General features: G+C 34.2%; 1 protein-coding gene across 2 annotated transcripts; it reads left to right on the forward strand.

Annotated features, from left to right (window-relative positions):
• The first annotated feature begins 3 nt into the window (after positions 1-3).
• On the forward strand, positions 4-26,316 carry LOC143246826 (treslin-like). Of its 2 annotated transcripts, none has more exons than XM_076494009.1 (12): positions 4-1,099; positions 2,201-2,550; positions 3,147-3,435; positions 10,919-11,150; positions 11,885-11,999; positions 12,779-12,897; positions 14,895-15,140; positions 15,410-15,552; positions 20,109-20,218; positions 21,534-21,615; positions 22,258-22,340; positions 26,097-26,316. In XM_076494009.1, exons 1-12 carry the CDS (start codon positions 347-349, stop codon positions 26,299-26,301), a joined length of 2,727 nt encoding a protein of 908 aa, XP_076350124.1. In that variant the 5' UTR covers positions 4-346; the 3' UTR covers positions 26,302-26,316. The 2 variants fall into 2 exon arrangements, with proteins under 2 accessions (XP_076350124.1, XP_076350125.1); XM_076494010.1 differs by having other exon boundaries at positions 153-1,099; positions 10,919-11,093.
• Positions 26,317-27,679: the final 1,363 nt, after the last annotated feature.

Below are 27,679 nucleotides of genomic sequence, written 5' to 3' on the forward strand. Positions count from 1 at the left end.
CCCCGCAGTCTATATTTAGCTTCATTTCTTAAATATGCTCTCTGTTCTATAAAGTTTAGTTTGTACTATCTTATTTTTATTTAATATAATTTTCTTTCAGACAATTAAAAGAGAATATAATTTTTTAAATTAGTATCTTTTGAAATAAGACAACTTAATCGACGATTGCGCCACCGTTTATCTAGTTTCTGTGGGTCCGTGAACTTCAAATTCGAAACTGGTAATGAGAGGTAGTGTTTTTAACTTTATATATATATATTTTAACTGCAGTGAGTAATGTAAAGATTACCAACAACAAAGTTTTTAAAAAAGTATGTTTCTAGTGAAGTGATCTTATTTATCTATTATGGCTTCTAGAAATCCTCGACGAATTGTGTTTTTAATTGACCAGGCTTCTTTAAGCCTACATTATGACCAACCTCAGTTCGTGGATCAACGAAAATCTTTTGCTATACATATTATACAGCATGCGTGTTTAAAGCTGTTAACGTTTCTTGGAAGGTCGGATTTTAATGGTTCTTTTTCGTGGGGTTATACGTTTTTCAACAGTCTTGGTTTTTCAGTTAAACAAGCAGAAAAACGGGGATTTAGAATTTTTTCAGCTGACACTGTTAATGAATTCAGGTGTGCTGTGGAATCTAATATAATAAAATACGATACTGATATAAAGTGTAAAGAAGAAGGCATAGCACATTCGGAAAATATTTCCAGTAAAATGTTTAATGTAACAGAAGGAAAAACAACAGCAAACGTTCTACATTATGCTTTAAAAAACGTTTTATGTGATTTCCAGTGGGACACCCCTGATATAATATCTCCTGTGAAATACAAGGGAAACAGAAAGTACTGCGAAGAATGCCCGAAAGAAAACTATATATTTGTAATATCAGTGTGTCCTTTGTCAGTTCAAGAAGTACAACGTTTCTGTGGACAGAAATTACAGATATCTTCTGGACCTAGAAAGTTATTAGATTCTTTTTTACCTAAGGCCTTATTTTCTGTTCTACGTAACGAGGCAAAAGTTAGATTATTTTGGTTAGACACTTCAGTATTGCTGTTTAAGAAAGAATTATCAACAAAAGAAAATGAAGATTATGAGGTAATTAAACATTAAATGTTTTTTAAATGCATTGTATCAACATATTTAAATGTTATATGTGTGTTATTTTAAATGTATTGTATCAACATATTTAAATGTTATATGTGTGTTATTTTAAATGTATTGTATCAACATATTTAAATGTTATATGTGTGTTATTTTCTTGTTGACAATAGCTGATACATCTTAGTGTTAACTTAAGAAGATACAAATTTTTATGTCTTGGAAATTCAGTTATCGTAATAGTATAACCTTCCTCTTTTTTCATTAAAATACAAGATTCAGTTTATGTAGTTAGCAGTTGAAAAAATAACTGTAGTAGTTGACTATTTTATTTCTCAAGGTCTGCCTTGCACTCCTATACAAGCCTAAGAAAAATAAAAACTTAAACCTATCATTTATTTTCCAGGAAATTATAGACTCCACTCTAGAGCCTCCTGTCAGATGTTTGCTTCCACTAATTCCTCAGTAACTTTGTTAAATGATTTTGCAAAGTATCTTTTAATAGATTTTCCAAAACTTTTCCCACAGCTGATGTAAGAGTAATGCATGTATAATTACTGGGACAATTTTTATCACTTTCCTTGAAGAGAGGAGTTGTATCAGCTAATGGCCAATCCTCTAGTATTATCTCAGTATTTAAGGACTGACAAAAAATATAACAAGTGACTTGCATATCCAATTTTCCTTCAAAACCTTTATCTAATTCAGGAGCCCTATCATTTTTAAACTTTTCAATTCTTTCTTTTCACCGGCTCAGAATTAATGCTGTTATCTTGATGTTGAACCACGAAGAATGGTTTGTTATTACATGAACAATATTGTCATATGCTACACAAAAAAGTGCATAAGAAAATCATATTGATGGGTGTGTTGGGAAAGACAACTTAGTTTACTAGAGTGAGGTTAGATGGAAGAAAGTAAAAGTTAATTATTTGCTTCAATTAATATTCTGTTTATCAGATTATGATACAACATGTAGAGGTTTATCTATAGTCTGTTGAAGTGTGATCCTAGCATTTGGTATCAAACATTCTAGTTTTGTTTTTTTCAAAACGTCTTTAAGACACAAGTACTAAATATCAGTTTTTGTATGCTTAGGATGATCCATCATTTGGAATTAATTTGATGCACAAGTCTCTGTCATTTGTGGATGGTGGTGTTATTCCTCTTCAGGCTTTCTCTCCATCTTCCCACCTCCATCCTACTTGCAGTGTTTATAACCAGTGTATTTATAGAGATGAAATAGAAGGTAAAGGATATTGGAATCCACACTGCAGTCTAATTCTTCCTATAACAACAGTTGCAGCTTTTTACCTAGGCAGAGACAAGAATCAAAGAGAGCAACTAAACAGTGCTACCAAATCCAAAACTGTTTCATTGATTTTAAATTCTGGATCACAAAGGCCATTGTTTTGGAAGTTAAACATCGTGAAACAAGAACTCGTAAAGTAAGTTTTTCATGACTGTTATTCTGTACGTGGTTTTTAATTTAGTACGAGGTGATATATTGCTAATAGAGTATTTCAATATTTTTTATTTCCAACTTGAAGGTTATGAATGTAATGAGATTGGTATTGAAGCACAATACAATTGGTAAGTAAATAAGTTAATGGTTTAAATATTGAGGTATTCAAATTGTTAAACACCAGCTGACCTATGAATTATTTTAAGAACAAGGTAAATACAGCTGTTCTTCAATAATTTAAGATGGTCCAGAACAACTGATTTTCAGCTACTACAGACAGAGAGAAAAAACAATTTCTTTGAAACAAATGTAAAGTTTATTTTGTAACAAGAACTAACAAACAGTAAATTCCAAATGTTTGTCTCTTCCTAAATTTCTGAAGCCAATAACCTGTATTGATGCATCACTGTACAATAAAATTACCTGTTGTCAAAATACCACAATCCCAAAGTTTTTGGATCTTTCTAATGAATTTAACTCCATTTCTTATCATATCTCTTTTCATTTAGGGCTGTCTTTTTTTTTAATTCTACAAGATTTTAATAAGAGCTGCATACAAAAGTTTGTGTTTTCTTTTAGCATTAGACTTTGTAATCTTCCTAAGAAGGAGTTTGTGTGTATGAATACCAAAGATGTAGGTTTTCAACCAGAACTCAGCATGGAGACTTGCGTCTCTCTTCCTTATACCACGGGCCTCTTCCAGTGGAACATTATAACAGTGAAAAGACTGGTACCAAGAAACACCAAACTATTATTGTCAGTTGGAAAGTGCATCTTTTTATGTTACCCTGTTTCTGATTGTTCAACAGAGCAACAGACAAGCTTCTCTTCATTAATGGTTGAGCTAGCTACTTGTGGACAAATACTGGTGAGTTTTAATAAGTACCCTAATGAGGATATTTCAACACAGTGGTTGTGAGATCACATGTGTTAAGATTATTGGGAAGTCATTTTTTATTTTTATTGTAAAAAAACAAAAATTTATTCTCCCAACTAGCTGTTAGAGCTGGGCTATTGACCAATCAATTTCCCGTAAGCAAATATTACATCAGTTATTTATTGGTCCAATAATTGAGTAATCAGAATTGTTATTAAATGTCTTAATTTCATGTAAATAATCAGTTAAAAAATTAGTGATTTTTGTCATTACACTTTAGTGTTTTTTATTATTCCATTTAGCTTGGTGTTTTTTGTTATTCCATTTAAGTTGGTGTTTTTTGTTATTCCATTTAAGTTGGTGTTTTTTGTTATTCCATTTAAGTTGGTGTTTTTTGTTATTCCATTTAAGTTGGTGTTTTTGTTATTCCATTTAAGTTGGTGTTTTTTGTTATTCCATTTAAGTTGGTGTTTTTTGTTAGTCCATTTAGCTTCGTGTTTTTTGTTATTTCACATAAGTTGGTGTTTTTTGTTATTCCATTTAGCTTGGTGTTTTTTATTATTCCATTTAAGTTGGTGTTTTTTGTATTCCACTTTTCAGTGATTAAAGATTACCAGTCCCAGATTCTCAGGGTGTTTCCAGTCATTAATTATTACAAGTCCAAGTTCCTGATTTAAAGTTACTAGTTCTACATCCTCAGGATGTTTCCAGTTATTAAAGGCTACCAATCCTAGATTATGAAGATGTTCCCAGTAATTAAAAGTTGCTTGTGTAGTTTGGAATGATGGAAAATATTTTCTCTTAAGACTTTTAGTGAAAGCTGGGGATTGGACCCCTCGGTGTGGATTCCTGTACGTGGTGACGGGACCTACCAGAGAAGGTTCTGTTCTATCTGGTTACCTTCTCTGGGATCTAAACATCCACCCACGTGTTTGCCGTGCGTGGCGACCTGTGAAGGGGAGGAGAGGATCCTGGTGGTTGAGGGGTCCAACCCTAACACACCACTTTGGCCTCGAATTCCTGTAGATGGGCGGCCTTTGGGTGGCCCCCCTTGGGTCATTCGGCTGGTCCACTTGGGCTAGAGTCAACCAAGTACCAGTGTTGGAAGTTCTCAACAGGTGTTGTGGACATTGTGCCTGATGCTGGTGTTTGGGTATAGTGCTCACGAAACCCTGGTGTTGCTGCATTGTCCTTGCGTGACTTTGTAGTGTGTCCCCTTGTAGGGCTCCATGGTGGGTGGGGTCAGTGGGTACCGAAATTTTTTCTTTTTCCTATGGATCCTCTAAAAATTTAAATAAAATTGTAAAAAACAGTCAATGGGTAGCGACCACGTCTTGAATACTCAGAACAGCAATCTTCAACATCAGTAACACACGCATTACCTCATTTTCTTATATTACATTCTCTTTCGGAAAAACCTTTAGGGCACATGTCCCCTTTTTTTTATTCAAAAGGGACTAGAGGGACTTGCTGGCTCTCCAAAGTCAGTAAAGAAACTTCGATCTGGTGATATATTGGTTGAAACATCCACATCCCAACACAGTGAACTCCTCTTGAATTCAAAGGCAATTGGGGATATACCTATTGAGGTTACACCCCATGCTACCTTGAATTCTTCACGAGGAGTTATTGTTGAAAGAGATTTGAAGAACGTTCCCGAGTCAGAGATTCTCGCTGGTCTCTCCACTCAAGGAGTTTCTTCAGTGAGGCATCTCCACTGCAAAGATGGAGTTACACTGCCAACAAATACCCTCATTTTAACATTTACTTCACCACGTGCACCTGCCACCATCAAGGCAGGTTATCTCATTTGCAGGGTTCGGCCATACATACCAAACCCTATTCGATGTTTCCAATGTCAGAGATTCGGCCACTCAAAGACATCTTGTCGTGGTTCCCTGACATGTGCTCGTTGTGGAGGCAAGGACCATGATGCCTATGACTGTGACATGAACCCACATTGCGTAAACTGCAATGGTTCTCACCCCTCTTACTTTCATTCTTGCCCAAAATGGTTGGAGGAAAAAGAGGTGCAGCGTTTGAAAACGACACATAACATTAGTTATCCTGAGGCTCGGAAATTGCTGTCCACAACTCCATCTCGGACATATGCTGCTGCACTTCATTCCACAACTACAGTGGGAGTGCAGACAGATCTCTCTGTGCCTCCAAGAGAATCGTTTTCAAAACAAATGAAAAGCCCTTTGACCTCCGTGGTTAAAAAGGTTGATGAATCGACTTCCATACCCATCTCTATTCCTCCCATACCTTCCAACAAACCTCAAGATCCACGTCCTTCAGTTTCAAATACAGGCATTTCTTCTGATACATCTTTTTCTCCCACCACAAGAGACAAAACAATTATTCGTTCGCGTCCTCAGTCACTGGATTCCCCTTCCAATAACAAAAACCTGCCCACCTGACCCAGAGCAGGATCCATGGAGGTTGATAGACCTCCTCCGACTAAAGACAGTAAAGAAAAAAAGACGTGGTCGTAAACCGAAGGGTTCTCCAGCCACTTCACCTACCCGTTCTTAAAAATGGCCACCTTGATACAATGGAACTGTCGAGGTTTCCGTTCTAATCTGGATGATATCAAAACGCTGATTGCTTCCTACCATTCTGTTTGTCTTTCTTTACAAGAAACATTTCTCAAAACTGCTGATACTGTCTCCATTCGGCAGTGTTCTCTGTACAGAAATGACAGGTTGTGTGATGGTCGAGTACATGGAGGGGTGGTACTGTTGGTTGATCAACACGTGCCCACCCTGTCTTTGTCACTCAACACACCCTTGGAGGCTGTAGCCATCTGTGTTTCCTTGGGTCATACCATCACTGTTTGTTCTCTGTACCTGTCACCTGGAGAGACATATGATCAATCAGATCTTGATGCTCTCGTTGAACAATTGCCATCTCCATTTCTAATCCTAGGGGATTTTAATGGACATCATCCCCTCTGGGGAAGTGCTATTATTGATGGGAGGGGCCGATCTGTAGAGTGGATGCTCTCTGATCACAATCTTTCTCTTTTCAATACTGGTTCTTCCACTTACTTTCATGCACCTAGTCAGTTCTTTACCGCTATTGATCTCTCAGTTTGCTCCCCTTCATTATTCTCCCATTTTTCATGGAGGGTTGACAGTAATCCACCAGGCAGTGATTCCGATCCTTTTGAGAGAGACTGGCCGTGGTCGATGCCACCCTACCCGCGTGCCCCGGTGGAAGCTGGATCAGGCAGACTGGTTCACTTTCACTGCTCTCGCAGAACTTGATCCTCCCATCGTAAATCAACTATCAATAGACGACTGTGTAGCAGCAGTAACTGACTGTATTACACATGCAGCTGCTCAGTGTATTCCTAAAACCTCGACACGTTTTCCACGATATCCTCATCCTTGGTGGAATCCTGCTTGCCACTTAGCACGGAAGGCTCAAAAGCGGGCCTGGGATACCTTTCGTAGATATCCCACACTTTCAAACCGGGTTGCTTTCCAACGGGCCCGTGCACATGCTAGGTGGGAAAGACGTCAAAGCCAGAAGGAATCTTGGATTAAGTTCACAACCAGCATATCTTCTACCACTAGTTCCAAGATCATATGGGACAGGATTCGAAAGCTTAATGGGCACTACAATTTTATCCCCCTCTCGATCTTACTCTCTGATGGTCAGGATGTGACTGATGTTCGGAACATCGCTAACACTCTAGGTGAAAGCTTTTGCCGGGTATCTAGCACTTCTGCTTGCTCCTCCACCTTTCTGGCCATCAAGACTCGGGCAGAGCGATCACCTCTTTCCTTTCGAACTGACTGTTTCTTTGACTATAATTGTCCCTTTACCCTGGTGGAACTAAAAGTGGCCCTTCATCGGTCTGCCAGTACGTCTGTTGGACCTGATGATATTCATTATGACATGCTGCACCATCTATCTCCTGGTTCTCTTGATGTCCTTCTGATTGTTTTCAACCAGATCTGGAAGGAGAATGTTTCTCCTGATGCCTGGTGCCAGGCTATTATTTTACCTTTCTCTAAGCCAGGGAAAGATCCCAAGATTCCTTCAAACTACCGTCCAATTGCTTTGACGAGCTGTCTCTGTAAGACATTAGAAAGGATGGTTAATGCTCGTCTTGTTTGGTTCCTTGAATCAAACAACCTCCTCTCACCCACCCAGTGTGGGTTCCGTCGACAGCACTCCACCACAGACCACCTAATTTGTCTTGAAACATCTATCAGAGAAGCCTTTCTCAACCGCCAACATCTTGTATCAGTATTCTTTGACATAGAGAAGGCTTACGACACAACATGGAGGTATGGCGTTTTACGAGACCTCCATACATATGGGTTACGTGGCCATCTACCCATGTTTATTAAAAATTTTTTAATGGACAGGAGATTCCAAGTTCGTGTGGGTTCGACACTTTCCCGTTCTTTTGTACAAGAACTTGGAGTCCCTCAAGGCTGTGTATTGAGTGTTACACTCTTCAATATAAAGATAAATGCCATCACTGAACAACTCCCTCTCACTGTTGCGAATGGGCTGTATGTTGACGACTTTCACATCTCATGTCAGTCGTCAAACATGAGATATATTGAGCGGCAACTACAAACTGCCCTCAATTGTGTACGGAAGTGGACTCTGGCGAACGGCTTTAATTTCTCTCTCTCAAAACTGTATGCATGCACTTTTGCCGTCGACGGGTATTCACCCTGATCCTGAACTTCATATCGGTGAAGTTTTGCTGCCAGTGGTCCCGAGACCAAGTTCTTGGGGCTTATCTTTGATCGTAAACTGACCTTTATACCACACTTAAAGCAGCTTCGGGTCAAATGCACAAGAGCACTGAACATCCTCCGTGTTCTCTCTTCTACCAGTTGGGGGGCAGATCGCTGTTCAATGTTAAAGGTATATCTCGCTCTTATTAGATCGAAACTCGATTATGGATCAATGATCTATGGCTCTGCCAGACCCTCGGCCTTAAAGATGCTGGACCCCATTCATTACCAAGGACTTCGACTCTGCACTGGGGCTTTCCGTACCTCTCCAGTTCAAAGTATATACATTGAATCTCATGAACCTTCCCTACACCTTCGCCGTTTGCAACTATCTTTACAATATACTTCGAAACTTCATTCCTTATCAAAGCATCCCACCTGGAAATGTGTTTTCCTTCCTCGGTGGGCAGTACTTTTTCAGAACAGACGATCTGTCATTGCTCCGTTTGGCCTTCACATCCGGGCGCAATTGGATGAATTGGGTCTGTCCTTTGATAACATTGCAGATTCCACAGGTTGGCCCATCCCACCATGGCTTATTACAGCCCCCAAATGTGACCTTTCTTTCAGTCACCTAAAAAATACTCCAGATTGGAAGTACTGTCTTTTATTCAATGAATATCTTTCAAACAATCATTCAGTTCCCATTTATACAGATGGTTCCAAATCAGGTAATTCAGTGGGCTCTGCTATGGTTTGCTATGGGTCAGTAGTTGCGTGCAGAATCCCTTCTACAGCTTTTGTGTTCACTGCTGAACTGTATGCCATATCTCTTTTTCTGGATCATATTGCAGCTGAGCAGTACTCCAATTGCACTATTTATACTGATTTGCTTAGTTCTATACTTGCCTTGGAATCGCTACACGTTAGCTCACATCCTATTCTCGCTGATATTCTAAACCGACTGGCCCATTTCTCATCAGCAGCTACTTCAATCCAGTTTTTCTGGATACCAGGCCATGTTGGTATTCGCGGGAAGGAGCTTGCAGACATGGCAGCTAAATATGTCTGCTTCAGCACCATCACTCCTATGCCTATTCCGTACATGGACTATGGTGTTGTCTTCAAGGCTCGGCTCCGTGCCAGCTGGCAGTCCACTTGGAGTGAGCAACGTGACAACAAACTTTTTCAAATCACACCCAAAATTGGACTTTGGCCATCTAGCTTCCGTAAAGTTCGGAAGGAGGAAGTTGTTCTCACTAGGCTATGCATTGGTCACAGTTTTTTAACTCATCATTTTCTTTTATCTGGAACTGATGCACCAATGTGTAGTTTGTGTAACACTCAAATCACTATCAGCCACGTTTTACTTTCTTACCATCGTTACAATTCTCAACGACGGCAATATTTTAAACATATTTTTTCCCAGGGTCAGTCTGTAGCATTGGACAGAGTTATTGGTGATGGTGACTGTCCACCTTGATAATGTTTTTAATTTTTTAATGGCCATTAATCATTTTAATCTCATTTAAGTGTTGCATATTTATTCATTACACCTTTTTAATTGTGGTTCCTTTTTTACAGTTTTAATCTCTCTCCTTCAATTTGACATTGGACAATGGCCAGAACATTAAATAACTCAACACCAGGACTGGAAAGGCCAACTTCAGGTGACTAACGCTACTGTTTGAACTACTCGTTAGTCGTCCTGGCGAGTTGTTATTATACTTTTGCTGCATATCCTTTCACACTTTTACTACTTAACTTTTTAGTACTGGCCATATTGACTCATAACCCGGAACCAGGACTGGAAAGACCAACTTCAGGTGACTGACGGTGGTTTTCATACTTACCTGTTAGTCTTCCTGGCGGGTTATGATCATTACCATTCTGCTACAGGTAGTTCTTTACAACTTTGTTGACTGGATGTCAACATTGGTTTTTACGCCATTTTCTGTTTTAATTGCCGTTTTGCTTTTATCTTCAATTACTTTTACAAATTTTACTCCATTTACTTAACTTTTATATTTTTACTGGACATTTGGCTACTCATTATTACAATTTTGCTATGTATCTTTTAAAACTTCTATTCTTTTACATTTTGATACTGGTTGCTATGACACATAACCCGGAACCAGGACTGGAAAGACCAACTTCAGGTGACTGACGGTGGTTCTTGAACTTACCTATTAGTCTTCCTGGTGGGTTATGATCATTACCTTTTTGCTAGAGTAAATACCTTACAACTTCTTATACTCTGCCTTCTATCTTAACATTGTAGACTAGGTGTCAACATTGGTTTTATACTTTTTTGTTTTACCTTCATTTCCATCTATCTCTATTACTACATTTATTTTATTTTTTTTTACATTTTTTCCGAATGTCTGGTGCAGATAGCCTCGCTGCTTTGTGCCATAAAACACTAAATCAATCAATCAATCTGGGGATTGGAAATTTATTAAACATTTTGAAAACTAAGTAAAAAATTCTGTTTTTGAAATTTTTTTTCACAGTGTGAAAAGGTTGATAGGTACTTTTGTGTTGGAAAACACAGAACATTGAGTATTATTTTCATAAGAACAATGACATTAGTTCAGTGTGTGATAGCAGAAGATATTTCATGATAAAGTAATATAATTTTAACTTGAACTACATGTTTTATATACAGTCAGCTGTTTCTTATAAGGTAAAATGTTGACATCCTAGCATTTTAATAGTTGTTTAGATTTATGTGAGTGGTATTGAATACACAAAATTTATTTTAGCTTGTAGAATGCACTGAGGAGTCGGACAATAGGGTGTCTGTGTGTGGTGTTTTGTGTCCTCTGACCTCTTCATCGGCCACATTGAGTATTTTATCACCAGTGGACACTGACACAATGTACAAACAAACTTGCAGCATCTTTGCTAAACAAGAAGAAAGTTTATCCCAATTTGGAGGTCAGTGTACAAAGGCTGTTGTAGAAAGTCTTCTCACTAATTACCAGTCCCAGAAAGGTAACCTGATTGTTTCTGTGTGTAACAGAGTTAAACCCATACACACTATGTAGGAATGGTTGATCATTGTTACAATTTTAAGAGCTTCTTTTGTCAAATCAAAAATTACTTTAATGTATTACTGATTGATAAATATAAAGTTAGTAGGAAATATCAGTGTTTGTGCTGTTATCATAGCTGTTAGAAGGTACTCAATCTTATCCATAATTTATCAGCATTAAGTACTAAACCATATCTCTAATTTAATGTATCACCATTACAAAGTACCCAACCTTATACCTAATTTAATCTAAGGATAACAAAATACTCGACTATATCCCGAATTTAATCTATGATGATAACAAAGTACCCAACCTTATCCCTAATTTAATCTATGATTATAACAAAGTACCCAACCTTATCCCTAATCTAATCTGTGATGATAACAAAGTACCCAACTTAACCATTCCTAATTTAATCTAGTAGCATTAGTAACTACTCAACTCTATCCCTAATGTAACCTCTAACATATTTTAACTACATAGGTTCTGTTTAAATGACAGTTATTATCTTTTAAAACAATATTTATATGTACATATTTCTATTTAAAAGGAACAGCTCTGTGAAATACTTAGAATCTACACTAAAGAACTAGTTATTGTATTCAGGTAATGATGTAAGTTAATAGTAGTGTAATCATAAGTTTTAGTTTTATAAGGAGTAAGCTGTGATATAAAAGTAAATTTTTATGTTAGATCAAGAAGACACTACCTGTGAACAGTTTCAGAATTTTCAGTCGTCTTCGCTAGAATCGTGGTTTCCTTCGCAACCTATCGACTTGGAGCTTCAGGAGAAACTAAGTGGATGCAGGTTATTATTTTATCAACGATTGTTTATTTAACACTTCTGTATTCCTTTTGTTGATTTCATTAGTCACAGGTTGATTTCCAGTCTGTTTTTTTATTAGGAGTATTGAATATTATTGTGTTTTAAATTTCCTATACCAAACAGTCTGCTCAGATCTTTGTTGATAGAGGTCCATTATGTTGAGAAAAGAGACAACTACAGTATATACATACACATAAATTGTTAACAGTAATGAAGAATAAACATTTTGGTTCAATGTTTTTAAACCATGTAATATTTTAGTAGTACTATCACTAGCATGTCAATATTGTTCATATAATAACAAACCTTTCTTTGGTTCAATGTTTTTAAACCATGTAATATTCTAATAGTACTGTCACTAACATGTCAGTATTGTTCATATAATAACAGACCTTTCTTCATACACATGTAAGATATGTATCAAAGCCAATAACATATTTCATTTTATTTGTGACGGCCCGGCATGGCCTAGCGCGTAAGGCGTGAGACTCGTAATCCGAGGGTCGCGGGTTCGCGCCCGCGTCGCGCTAAACACGCTTCGCCTCCCAGCCGTGGGGGTGTATAATGTGACGGTCAATCCCACTATTCGTTGGTAAAAGAGTAACCCAAGAGTTGGCGGTGGGTGGTGATGACTAGCTGCCTTCCCTCTAGTCTTACACTGCAAAATTAGGGATGGCTAGCACAGATAGCCCTCGAGTAGCTTTGTGCAAAATTCCAAAACAACAATTATTTGTGACACTAATTTGGTTATTTACTTCCAGGGATGTTACTAGAGAAGACAGTAAGATGCTTCAGGCTCTTCAGATCCTTTACAGACCAAAGTATCCAAGTCTCAAAGGTTCTTCTTGGAAAGTCAAAGAAAAAGCTAAATCAGAGCAAGGTGATTGATCATTAATGTGCATTAACATTGTCTTAAGTAATGTACACACTATAGCTGTGTCTGTTAACAATGTCTTAAGTAATGTACACACTATAGCTGTGTCTGTTAACAATGTCTTAAGTAATGTACACACTATACCTGTGTCTGTTACCATTGTCTTAAGTAATGTACACACTATAGCTGTGTCTGTTACCATTGTTTTAAGTAATGTACACACTATAGCTGTGTCTGTTAACATTGTCTTAACTAATGTACACACTATAGCTGTGTCTGTTAACAATGTCTTAAGTAATGTACACACTATAGCTGTGTCTGTTAACATTGTCTTAAGTAATGTACACACTAGCTGTGTCTGTTAACATTGTCTTAAGTAATGTACACTATAGTTGTGTCTGTTAACATTGTCTTAAGTAATGCTGTGTCTGTTAACACTTAAGTAATATACACACTATAGCTGTCTCTGTTAACATTGTCTTAAGTAATGTACACACTATAGCTGTGTCTGTTAACATTGTCTTAAGTAATGTACACACTATAGCTGTGTCTGTTAACATTGTCTTAAGTAATGTACACACTATAGCTGTGTCTGTTACCATTGTCTTAAGTAATGTACACACTATAGCTGTGTCTGTTACCATTGTCTTAAGTAATGTACACACTATAGCTGTGTCTGTTACCATTGTCTTAAGTAATGTACACACTATAGCTGTGTCTGTTACCATTGTCTTAAGTAATGTACACACTATAGCTGTGTCTGTTACAATTGTCTTAAGTAATGTACACACTATAGCTGTGTCTGTTAACATTGTCTTAAGTAATGTACACATTTTTGCTGTGTCTGTTACAATTGTCTTAAGTAATGTACACACTATAGCTGTGTCTGTTAACATTGTCTTAAGTAATCTACACACTATAGCTGTGTCTGTTACAATTGTCTTAAGTAATGTACTCACTATAGCTGTGTCTGTTAACATTGTCTTAAGTAATGTACACACTATAGCTGTGTCTGTTACCATTGTCTTAAGTAATGTACACACTATAGCTGTGTCTGTTACCATTGTCTTAAGTAATGTACACACTATAGCTGTGTCTGTTACCATTGTCTTAAGTAATGTACACACTATAGCTGTGTCTGTTAACATTGTCTTAAGTAATGTACACACTATAGCTGTGTCTGTTAACATTGTCTTAAGTAATGTACACACTATAGCTGTGTCTGTTAACATTGTCTTAAGTAATGTACACACTATAGCTGTGTCTGTTAACATTGTCTTAAGTAATGTACACACTATAGCTGTGTCTGTTAACATTGTCTTAAGTAATGTACACACTATAGCTGTGTCTGTTAACATTGTCTTAAGTAATGTACACACTATAGCTGTGTCTGTTAACATTGTCTTAAGTAATGTACACACTACAGCTGTGTCTATTGACATTCTGTCATAAGTAATGTACACACTACAGCTGTGTCTATTAACATTCTGTCATAAGTAATGTACACACTGTAATCTAATATAAATGTTGTCTTGTGTATTATTTAATGTACACACTGATCTAATACAAATGTGATCTTGTATATTAACTAATGTACACACTGTGACCTAATAGAAATGTAATCTTGTATATTAACTAATGTACACACTGTAATCTAATACAAATGTGATCTTTTATATTAACTAATGTAAACACTGCTATCTAATGTAAATGTTGTATCTTGAATATTAACTAATGTACACACTGTAATCTAATACAAGTATCATCTTGTGTCTACTTACTAAATATAACATCAAATATTATTAAATCCTCATAAATAATTTTTGTTATTTATTTTGTGTTTGTGTGTGTGTAACACTTACCCAAGTTATACATTTTCTTGTTTTGATTTTTTTTTGTGAGTGAATATATTGTTACTGTATTTATGTAATTGATACTGAATTAAGATGTACAATTAAATTGAATAAGACATTTCATTTTTACTTTCATTGTTATTTGTGAAGCAACCTTCTGTGAAGTGCGGAGAAGCCCCAGGCTGAGAAAATGCCGTAGTGTAACTCTTAATGTGTCACTTCGATCAGCAAATATGGTGCATAAAAGTGTCAACACTCAGAAAAGAAATATTTCCACCAAGTATAAACAGCTAGGTGATGTAGAGTTCTGCAAGAGTTCTCAAAAGATTCAGGAAGTAGCCAAAGGACAATCAGATAAGAAACAGATCATCTCCAGTACAGATTTGACTGGCCAAGGTGAGGCTTTTGAAGTATATAAGTATGTGGACAACATATTAGAAGTTTAGTCGGACTTGTGAAATAGATGAACAACATATTAGAAATTTAGTCAGAGTTTTAAGTACAAATTTCCATCCAAATAGCTGTATTGTTTATGAGACTTTGTTTTGTCTCTGATTTTAAGACCTTATACTAAACTTGAAACTCCAGTTAATTATTAAAAATTTGGGCCTTATAGCTTAGTTCAGCTTTAGTTCATTAATTTCATTTTTTTTCACTTCATACAGGTTTCACCGATGAAAACCAGCTAGTATCACACTTGAAAGAAGTTTATAACATGGCTATCGAAGGAGAAACGTCACTTCTCTCATCTGTTCAAACTCTTGTCAACTTGGTTTTGTACTTTGTGAAGGACAAGAAACAGTTTGAGGTATGTTTTGATGCACTGGTTGATGTAACAGTTGTTTTAATATCTTAAACCATGTTAAACATGATAATACATATATCACATTCCTGTTTTAGTAGAAGAAAGTAAAGATGACATGGGAATGGATAACACTGTGCACTATGTTAAATATGCTGACACATTCCTGTTTTATTAGGAACAAAAATAGACAACACAGGATTAGATGCACCATGTTAAACACATACTGACACATACGTCACATTCCTGTTTTATTAGGAACGAAAATAGACAACACAGGATTAGATGCACCATGTTAAACACATACTGACACGTACGTCACATTCCTGTTTTATTAGGAACGAAAATAGACAGCACAGGATTAGATGCACTATGTTAAATATGCTGACACATTCCTGTTTTATTAGGAACGAAAATAGACAGCACAGGATTAGATGCACTATGTTAAATATGCTGACACATTCCTGTTTTATTAGGAACGAAAATAGACAACACAGGATTAGATGCACCATGTTAAACACGTACGTCACATTCCTGTTTTATTAGGAACGAAAATAGACAACACAGGATTAGATGCACCATGTTAAACACGTACGTCACATTCCTGTTTTATTAGGAACGAAAATAGACAACACAGGATTAGATGCACCATGTTAAACATGTACTGACACATACGTCACATTCCTGTGTAAAAATTGTTTTAGTAGAAGTTGAAATAGCTGACACAAGAGTAGATATACCATGTGTACTAACACACACACACTATTTTTCTAACAAATATTTATTGGAACTGGAATATTGTATTAAAATTTATTTGATTTATATTTGATCTCTAAAACACGTTTTTGATAAGAAATAAAGTTCTTAAATGTGTTCCCAAGATAGCTGGTAAGGATATTAAAACTTTTATTTAAATAAAGTACAGAACAACATTTTGACCTTCTTTGTTAGCCTGAAGGTGACCTAAGATGGTTCTGTGTTTTATTGTAATTAAAGTTTTTTAATACCTTTACATGCCTATCTTGAGGATACATTTTTATTTTAAGTGGTTTTTCGTCATTACAAAAGTTCTTAATTATTTTTCTCAATGAATGTTTCCATATTTGTCATAAAATAACTTTTTGAACACGTACGTATCTAACATTACAATAAAAAATTTACACAGTTTAAAATAACACCTTACATGTACAAGTTTTGACATAATCTATGTCATCTTTAGAAGTTATTTACAAGACCTACTTTATCCCTGGTCACACTATTATTTGCATATTTTCTTGGTCAACATTTATTTCATATCAACATATTGACTTGCTGGGTTTTTTCTGTACTTATTTCTTTTGTTTTTGTATTTCATTATTTCTGTAATACTACTAGACTGAGATTAGTTAGTTTGCCATAATATTGTATGTTGGATAGCTTTAATATGTTTGAGGATATATATGAGATTTCTCTGAAACCTTTATGTTCTTGTAATCTGTATTTTAAATTTCATTTAGTTTAGCCAATATAAATATTATTACATACCACATTTTATCTTGTAAATACCTGTGAGTTCTATTTTACATGTTGGATTCCCTCTTATATCTTTATCTCATTTATTGGTTTGAAGATACATCCTTGTGCAAAATAATTGAAACAAATGGTCATTTTACAATATTTTCAGCATGGCAGCCGGTGTAGGCTCGCTGATTTCCTTTAATAGTCATTTTTTCACACAGATTGCGTCATTAGCTGTGTTTTGCAGTAATGGTCAATCTATTTTTGGGATATATGACTAAATGTTGAGGAATATTACATCATTCAAAATTGTGTTAGAAGGGCAAGGAGACCAGTCAAAAAACAACTTCTTACAAACTCAATGAAGAAAAAACAGTATCAATGGGGTCTGAAATACAAGAACTGGATGCAAGAACAGTGGAGGAAGGTGTTATTTAGTGACGAGACTCATTTCTTCGTACAGGGTCAAAGAAGTCTACATGTTCGCAGATCTCCAGGTGAGAAACTTCGAGAATCTCACATCAATCACTTTGTAAAACATCCCTTGAAGAAGATGTTTTGGAGCTTTCACAACTACTATGGCGTCGGAGGCTTACCTATCGTAGAAGGTATGATGCAAGGACCACAGTACATCGAAGTTTTGCAGAGAAGAATCGTTCCAGAATTGAAAAAGAGATTTCCAGATGGATCTGGCATTTTTCAGCAAGATCTGGCTCCATGCCACACATTGAAACTTGTGAAGAATTTTATGACTACAATGCAAACAAAGGTGCTGGACTGGTCTGAGAACTCTCTGGACTTAAATCCTATTGAAAATCTTTGGGCGATTTGTAAAGAAAGACTTCGGGGAAAAGACTGTACTATGAAAGATAAGCTGATTGAGGTGTGGTACCGCAATCCAAAAATTAGTAAAGATTGCAGTCAACTCATGGACTCGATGTGAAAGCGGATTAATGATCTTCTGAAAAATAAAAGCAGTCATATCGTATTAATTTGCGAGTAATTTTTGGATTCTCAGAAATAAATTGCAAAAACTTGAAAAAATCGTAATTTACCTTCTTGTTTCAATTAATTTGTACAAGGGCATAGTATCAAAATTCTAATGCTTTATATAATTGACTTGGAACATCAGATAAACCTAGTTTTTTAATGTAATATTTTTAAATATTTGTGCACCTTTGTTAAGTTTCTTAATGTAATGTTTTTAAATATTTGTGCACCTTTGTTCAGTTTCTTAATGTAATATTTTTAAATATTTGTGCACCTTTGTTAAGTTTCTTAATGTAATATTTTTAAATGTTTGTGCACCTTTGTTAAGTTTCTTAATGTAATATTTTTAAATGTTTGTGCACCTTTGTTCAGTTTCTTAATGTCAACTATATTCAAATCTGTTTTTAACAACTATATAGCTAATTAATAATTGGTTAAACCTATAAATGTGTGAAGACAGTTTTATATGACATCATTCTATGTGTGGCAGTATAAAAACAACCTATAACATTCTGTAAACTGAGTTATCTTCTATTTTATTTATAACTGGTAAGTCTAAACAATTTTCATCAAATTTACTCATGAGTCGAACTCTTTACTCTCTATCTTCTACTGAAAGCTTCCTTTTCAAAACTATTCATATAAGAGTCATGTGACATAAACACGGACACATGAAAGTCATCCAACATACAATATTATGGCAAAAAACTTTAATATATCTCAGCCTAGTAGTATTATAGCATGAAATATTAGAAATAATGAAATACAGAAAACCAAAGAAGGATTGGATGGAGATAAAAGTTCAGAAAGTCAATATTCTGATATATGGTAAGATATAAAATAAACTTTGATTAATGAAATATGCAAATAATAGTGAAGCAATGTGACCAGGGGTAAAATATATAAAGTAGGTCTTGTAAGTAACTTCTAAAGATCATGTCAAAACTTGTACATGTAGTGTCATTTCTAAGTGGAAATCATATGACTTCAGTAAAGGTTTAAACTGTGTAAATTATAGTTTTATTTATTTGTTGTATTTTTAACTATAACACAAGTGCCAGTAATTTATATCAAAAAATGTTTGTGTAATATCTGAATATCTATTGGTATGTGAAATGTTAACATAGAATGGAAGAGTCACGTGGTCCCAATTTTACATTGAAATGTTGTTTGTTCCTAACTTTACCAGAAGATATCATACTTCTTCCAGTTAAAGAAGATATTAGTGTTTGTTGTTTTTTCCTAACTCTACCAGAAGATACTATACTTCTTCCAGTTAAAGAAGATATTAGTGTTTGTTGTTTTTTCCTAACTCTACCAGAAGATACTATACTTCTTCCAGTTAAAGAAGATATTAGTGTTTGTTGTTTTTTCCTAACTCTACCAGAAGATACTATACTTCTTCCAATTAAAGAAGATATTAGTGTTTGTTGTTTTTCCTAACTCTACCAGAAGATACTATACTTCTTCCAGTTAAAGAAGATATTAGTGTTTGTTGTTTTTTCCTAACTCTACCAGAAGATACTATACTTCTTCCAGTTAAAGAAGATATTAGTGTTTGTTGTTTTTTCCTAACTCTACCAGAAGATACTATACTTCTTCCAGTTAAAGAAGATATTAGTGTTTGTTGTTTTTCCCTTACTCTACCACAAAATACTTTACTTCTAGTTAAAGAAGATATTAATGTGTTTTGTCACATATTAAATCTGTGAATCTCTCTTTAAAATACATCATCACTGATGATAACCTGATTTGTCATCAGTGATGTTAAACTGGTTTGTCAGTTATTTGTAGAAGTTTGAAATTTTAACATGAAATGTTTTCAACAGCAGAAGGTGAAGCTGGTAACTAGTTAATCAGCTTTTATAGAATAAAAACTTTTTTTTCTCAGTTTTGGACAACAATTTATGAAAAACTAAAATCCTAGCTAGGTATAGTTTAAGTATTGTATTCATACATAAATGTTCTTAGGTTGTGACGAGTGTATTGAAACTTCAGTGTGTTCATACATAAATGTTCTTAGGTTGTGACGAGTGTATTGAAACCTCAGTGTGTTCATACATAAATGTTCTTAGGTTGCTGCTCGAGAGTTAATGGACAAACACTTCCTATTGAGTGCTAAACAAATTAATACCAAATATGAAGAAAACTTAGAACCAGGAGCAAAGAACAAAAGAATTAAAGAGTGAGTGTCAGAGCTGGTTTAACCTGATAATTAGTTAGTCTAAGGAATCCTTGTATGCTTTTTAACAGTACATATATGTACTATTTTAATATATTTAAAATAAAGTACAATAATTTTAACATTGTTCACTTTTTAATTTTGTATTAAGACCTCTGGTCATGAAGAACTGACCCAATTTTAAAATAAAGAAAGATCAGAGGTGCCAGACAACCTAACTGTGATCGGATAATACAATCTAAAAATCTTCTTCTAATTGAAAAAATATACTTGTTAGTTAAATCTGTGAAATGCCAAGAATATAAAGATAGAGAAAGTAGATTTTTTTAGGTGCTGTTTACCTTTAGATTTTGATTCAAATCAAGGAAATCATATTAACTGGAAGGGAAGAAATGATGCTGAAAGTGTAGTGATGAGAACAAGTGCCCTGAGAAGTCAAAATCAAATTAGGTTAGAACAAAGTAAGGTGTATGGTATTGATTGTGGAGAAGATGGACACAGTGAAACTTTTAAAACCATCACTGTTATATACAGCTGTATCTCTTTCATACTTTCTGGATTTCAAATCTGAAAAAAATATTCTGAATAATAAAATCCATAAGTTTATTTCTACCAGTCAGCACCACCTGGGGCATAATATTTAAAAAACTTAGCATGAAGCCTATAGAGGTCTGTTTTTTGTGACCAAGGGTCTTAAAGCAATTTTTCTACTAGTTTAACACAATAAATGAACAAAGCAGAAGAATATTTCATAGTAGTAACTTCAGTTCCTAGTATTGTTTTTATGAATAATGATATTGTCAGTAGCAAGTTCAGTTCCTGGTATTGTTTTTATGAATAATGATATTGTCAGTAGCATGTTCAGTTCCTGGTATTGTTTTTATGAATAATGATATTGTCAGTAGCATGTTCAGTTCCTGGTATTGTTTTTATGAATAATGATATTGTCAGTAGCATGTTCAGTTCCTGGTATTGTTTTTATGAATAATGATATTGTCAGTAGCAAGTTCAGTTCCTGGTATTGTTTTTATGAATAATGATATTGTCAGTAGCAAGTTCAGTTCCTAGTATTGTTTTTATGAATAATGATATTGTCAGTAGCAAGTTCAGTTCCTGGTATTGTTTTTATGAATAATGATATTGTCAGTAGTAAGTTTTGTTCCTAGTATTGATTTTATGAATAAAGATATCTTGAAATAGATAAAACATAAACATGTTTTACGTTCAAGAATTATGTTGAAATGCCTACTTCACATGTAGAGTTAAATTGGTGTTTTTGCATATTAGAACATGTATACACACATTTTGTTCTTGTTAGGTATAAAATACAGGCACTGTTTGCTCTAGAAATGGAAGCTGCTATGCCTTCTGAAAGTACAGTGGAAGAAACCGTTAAAAAGGTGAATGTTTGATATTATTACCATGTTAATATTCCTTTATTACTCACTTTTGAAACAGTGATTATTTTACAAACAGTTAAGTTTTCTGCATATTTTACAGTGTGGTTTTCTTGCAAATGTCATTAAGAACTATATTTCATTATATTTTAGTTTCTTTATGAATGTCAGGAACTATATTTCATTAGGTTTTAGCTTATGAATGTTAGGAACTATATTTCATTAGGTTTTAGCTTATGAATGTTAGGAACTATATTTCATTAGGTTTTAGCTTATGAATATTAGGAACTATATTTCATTAGGTTTTAGCTTATGAATGTCAGGAACTATATTTCATTAGGTTTTAGCTTATGAATGTTAGGAACTATATTTCATTAGGTTTTAGCTTATGAATGTCAGGAACTATATTTCATTAGGTTTTAGCTTATGAATGTCAGGAACTATATTTCATTAGGTTTTAGTTTCTTTATGAATGATAGGAAGTATATTTCATTAGGTTTTGGTTTCTTTATGAATGATAGGAAGTATATTTCATTAGGTTTTGGTTTCTTTATGTATGTTAGAAAGTATATTTCATTAGGTTTTAGTTTCTTTACGAACATTAAGAAGCATATACTTCATTAGGTTTTGGTTTCTTTATATCAGATAGTAGGATTGCTGAGAACCATGTCTTTCCTCTCTGGACCATCAGTGCTAAATGAGTTCCTTTTGGAGACTGTGAAAGACAAGTGAGTAGATTTAATTTTCAGTAGTTATTTAAGGGTTGTATTCTTCATAATCTAAAAGTTTTACCTAAAATATTAAATAACAGTATATAAATGTGAAATGTTATCTTAAAACATGCACTAGTATAAAGATTGAAAACTTCGAGTATTTGCAACTACACCCACTGTCCCATCTCCAGATTAAACAAGGATAAAGTAAACACTTAACTATGTTAACTTATAAACAGGCTTCATAATGAAATAAGTTTTTTAGTTTTTATTTGTTGGCATAAATAAAGTATGTATATGAATTATTGTACTTTAATTTACAGTTTAATATGTTTTGTTTGTTATATGCGAGGTGATTTACAAAGAAAGTTTCAGTAGTTTAGCCTTTTATATCTTGGAAATTGTATTGTACAGGAAGGTGATATTGCAAGGTTATTAAAGGTGTTTTTCAGATAAAAATTCCACAGTTGTCACATGTTACCATCAGGGACAATCCCGGACATTATATACTTATGTTTTGTTTATTATAAACACACACATCAAGTAGCAGGATAAAATTATCAGATAGCAAACTGTTAAAGTTTAATTAGAGTAATTTATATCTTTAAAAACTAGAAAATAAAATCATATTCAAAATTAAAGAGTTTCATTTTATTTAATCTTACTTGTTTCTGCTCCAGAGTTGGTATAATTTGGTGAACTGAGTTTGGTGAACTCAGGTTCACCAAGTATTGGATGTAATTTTGAAATTAACTGAATTTATGGATATATAACCAATAAGCATGCAGTTGTCATCAGTGATGTCAAGAAAACCCACTTGTAGAGAAACAAATATATGTAAAAATGGCTAGTTTGGGTTGAGAAAAGTTTTTACGTAGAGGAGTGAACAATGTTTCGACCTTCTTTGGTCACTGTCAGGTTCACCGATGACCAAAGAAGGTTCGAAACATTGTTCGCTCCTCTACGTAAAATCTTTTCTCAACCCAAATGAGCCATTTTTACATATATACATGCAGTTGTCAGATTAAAAGCTATTAGTTCACATGAGGAAAAAAAGTAAACCCATGATAACCTGAGAACTGTAGATTAGGGCAGTATCTATTGAGTGAGGTTGTTTACATACAGTTTCAGGTGAGGTTGACCATATCTAAAAACCACACTAAATTGTAAAGTTCTTTATTGGAGTCCGTACGTTCATTCTATGAGACATTAAACTGTTTGTTGTGGTTCACATACAAACAAGTTAATCCTAAGTCACATGGCAGAGTGAATCCATTCTTTAGAGAACTGCCTCACGAGATAAAAATATTCATTGGTTAAATCTTTGCTTGATGATAGATTGTTCATTTAGTGGAGACTTGCACAGAGATAGTAACGATGTGGTAAAACTTGGCTTGATGATAGATTATTAGTTTAGTGGAGACTTGCATAGAGATAGTAACGACGTGGTAAAACTTGGCTTGATGATAGATTGTTAGTTTAGTGGAGACTTGCATAGAGACAGTAATGACGTGGTAAAACTTGGCTTGATGATAGATCGTTGGTGTAGTGGAGACTTGCATGGAGATAGTAATGATGTGGTAAAACTTGGCTTGATGATAGATTGTTGGTTTAGTGGAGACTTGCATGGAGATAGTAATGACATGGTAAAACGTGGCTTGATGATAGATTGTTGGTTTAGTGAAGACTTGCATAGAGATGGTAACAAGGTGATTAAACTTGGCTTTTTGATAGGTTGTTAGTTTAGTGGAGACTTGCATAGAGATGGTAACAAACTGTATCAAGTTTAATTGATAATTTTACATCCAGCTGTATCAAGTTTAATTGATGATTTTACACCCAACTGTATCAAGTTTAATTGATGATTTTACACCCAACTGTATCAAGTTTAATTGATGATTTTACACCCAACTGTATCAAGTTTAATTGATGATTTTATACCCAACTGTATCAAGTTTAATTGATGATTTTACATCCAGCTGTATGAAGTTTAATTGATCATTTTACACCCAACTGTATGAAGTTTAATTGATCATTTTACACTCAACTGCATCAAGTTTAATTGATAATTTTACACCCAACTGTATCAAGTTTAATTGATGATTTTGCACCCAACTGTATCAAGTTTAATTGAGGATTTTACACCCAACTGTATCAAGTGTAATTGATGATTTTACACCCAACTGTATCAAGTTTAATTGATGATTTTACACCCAACTGTATCAAGTTTAATTGATGATTTACACCCAACTGTATCAAGTTTAATTGATGATTTTACACCCAACTGTATCAAGTTTAATTGATTATTTTACATCCAGCTGTATGAAGTTTAATTGATCATTTTACATCCAGCTGTATGAAGTTTAATTGATCATTTTACATCCAGCTGTATGAAGTTTAATTGATCATTTTACATCCAACTGTATCAAGTTTAATTGATGATTTTACATCCAACTGTATCAAGTTTAATTGATGATTTTACACTCAACTGTATCAAGTTTAATTGATGATTTTACACCCAGCTGTATCAAGTTTAATTGATGATTTTACACCCAGCTGTATCAAGTTTAATTGATGATTTTACACCCAACTGTATCAAGTGTAATTGATGATTTTACACCCAGCTGCATCAAGTTTAATTGATAATTTTACACCCAGCTGCATCAAGTTGAATTGATAATTTTACATCCAGCTGTATCAAGTTTAATTGATAATTTTACACCCAACTGTATCAAGTTTAATTGATCATTTTACATCCAGCTGTATGAAGTTTAATTGATCATTTTACACCCAACTGTATCAAGTTGAATTGATAATTTTACATCCAGCTATATCAAGTTTAGTTGATAATTTTACACCCAGCTGTATCAAGTTTTATATAAACAAATGTAAAAACAGGTGTTGAATGTATTAATGGAAACTTTTGATTGAGAAATAATAAAGTTGGTTTATTTAGAAAACTTTTTAAGCATTATGTTTACTGTATATCAGTCACAATAAACTACATGTAGTAGAATGAAAAACACAGTTTTACAAAATAAAATCTATTACAAATTTTTACTTTAATCTAGAAAGACGTGATATATAATAATGAAATCTCACCACAGGAAATCATATTTGTTTTTAAGGAACATTTTACAGAGAAATGTAAATGTTTCTAAAACTGAGAATTCATACAAATGTCACTTATAAAAATATTTTATTTTACAGAATCCATCTGGTGTTGAATGAATTCAACTCAAATTTAAAATATTGCCAGTCAGTGTTGTTTTTGTAATTCAATAAGATAAACCATGTATTATTATCAAACATTCACACTGAGACTTTAGTAATTGTTTTAAATGTTACTTTTCTATTGTGTTTGGAAAGGTCATTATTAAATATCTAGGCTTAACTCTGACTGTCCATTTGATATTATGTAATAATGCTGACACAGAATCAAATTTGTAAAACTTTACTTTGTATTACTTGTATTAATGAAGCTAGTTTTCCATCTTTTATCTTCATCAACCTTAGATTACAGTTGGGTGCATGTGAAAAGCTAATCCTACTGACATGCATGTTGCAATAACCTTAACACAACTGTGTTACACCAAGGAAGAATGATTCCTGGTACATTTAAGATCTTATTACTTGTTTGGTGTAATAAATATTCCGTTTTAAATTATATCTTAAATTAATCTGGTCCATCTAAGTTTATAATAATATATAAGGGTATCTAGTTTTAAAAAAACAATTGTTTATGTATTAAAATTTGGTTTGTATTTCCAGTTACAGCCACAACTTGAAAGATATTTTGTTGGAATTAGGTGACGAACTAAACATCCCAATCTTTCCCGAACTTTGCTCTCCAGAGAAACCTCTGAACAACCAGTCCAAATTTCTGGGAGAAGATCTTTTCCCAGAGAAGTATGTTCCAGACTCAGTATCATCTGGTAGCACAGACAGTGTGACTTCTAGACATGAAAGGAGGTAAAGAAACTTAGTAACACAGCATACCTTATTACATGCTTTTCTAAACTTCTACACTGATACACATTTACCTAGATTAGAAACTTAGTAACACAGCATACCTTATTACATGCTTTTGTAAACTTCTACACTGATACACATTTATCTAGATAGAAAATTAGTAACACACCATACCTTATTGTAAACTTCTACACTGATACACATTTACCCAGATTAGAAACTTAGTAATACACCATACCTTATTACGTGCTTTTGTAAACTTCAACACTGATACACATTCACCCAGATTAGAAACTTAGTGACACAGCATACCTTATTACATGCTTTTGTAAACTTCTACACTTATGATACACATTTACCCAGATTAGTAACTTAGTAACACAGCATACCTTATTACATGCTTTTGTAAACTTCTACATTGATACATATTTATCTAGATAGAAAATTAGTAACACACCATACCTTATTGTAAACTTCTACACTGATGCACATTTACCGGATTAGAGCTTAGTAATACACCATACCTTATTACGTTAGCTTTGTGTAAACTTCAACACTGATGCACATTCACCCAGATTAGAGCTTAGTGACACAGCATACCTTATTACATGCTTTTGTAAACTTCTACACTGATACACATTTACCTAGATTAGAAACTTAGTGACACACCATACCTTATTACATGCTTTTGTAAACTTCTACACTGATGATACACATTCACCCAGATTAGAAACTTAGTGACACAGCATACCTTATTACATGCTTTTGTAAACTTCTACACTGATACACATTTACCCAGATTAGAAACTTAGTGACACACCATACCTTATTACATGCTTTTGTAAACTTCTACACTGATGCACATTTACCCAGATTAGAAACTTAGTGACACACCATACCTTATTACATGCTTTTGTAAACTTCTACACTGATACACATTTACCTAGATTAGAAACTTAGTGACACACCATACCTTATTACATGCTTTTGTAAACTTCTACACTGATGCACATTTACCCAGATTAGAAATTTAGTGACACACCATACCTTATTACGTGCTTTTGTAAACTTCTACACTGATACACATTTACCCAGATTAGAAACTTAGTAACACACCATACCTTATTACGTGCTTTTGTAAACTTCTACACTGATACACATTTACCTAGATTAGAAACTTAGTAACACAGCATACCTTATTACATGCTTTTGTAAACTTCTACACTGATACACATTTACCTAGATTAGAAACTTAGTGACACACCATACCTTATTACATGCTTTTGTAAACTTCTACACTGATGATACACATTCACCCAGATTAGAAACTTAGTGACACAGCATACCTTATTACATGCTTTTGTAAACTTCTACACTGATAC

This window comes from Tachypleus tridentatus, chromosome 3, assembly GCF_004210375.1.
Source record: "Tachypleus tridentatus isolate NWPU-2018 chromosome 3, ASM421037v1, whole genome shotgun sequence".
Lineage (NCBI taxonomy): Eukaryota > Metazoa > Arthropoda > Merostomata > Xiphosura > Limulidae > Tachypleus > Tachypleus tridentatus.

Coding starts and splice junctions, on each gene's coding strand:
- LOC143246826 (XM_076494009.1), top strand. CDS start 347: ATGGCTTCTAGAAATCCTCGACGAATTGTGTTTTTAATTGACCAGGCT. Junction 2,551..3,146: donor GTGAAACAAGAACTCGTAAA/GTAAGTTTTTCA, acceptor GTTTTCTTTTAG/CATTAGACTTTGTAATCTTC. Junction 12,898..14,894: donor AAAAGCTAAATCAGAGCAAG/GTGATTGATCAT, acceptor TTATTTGTGAAG/CAACCTTCTGTGAAGTGCGG.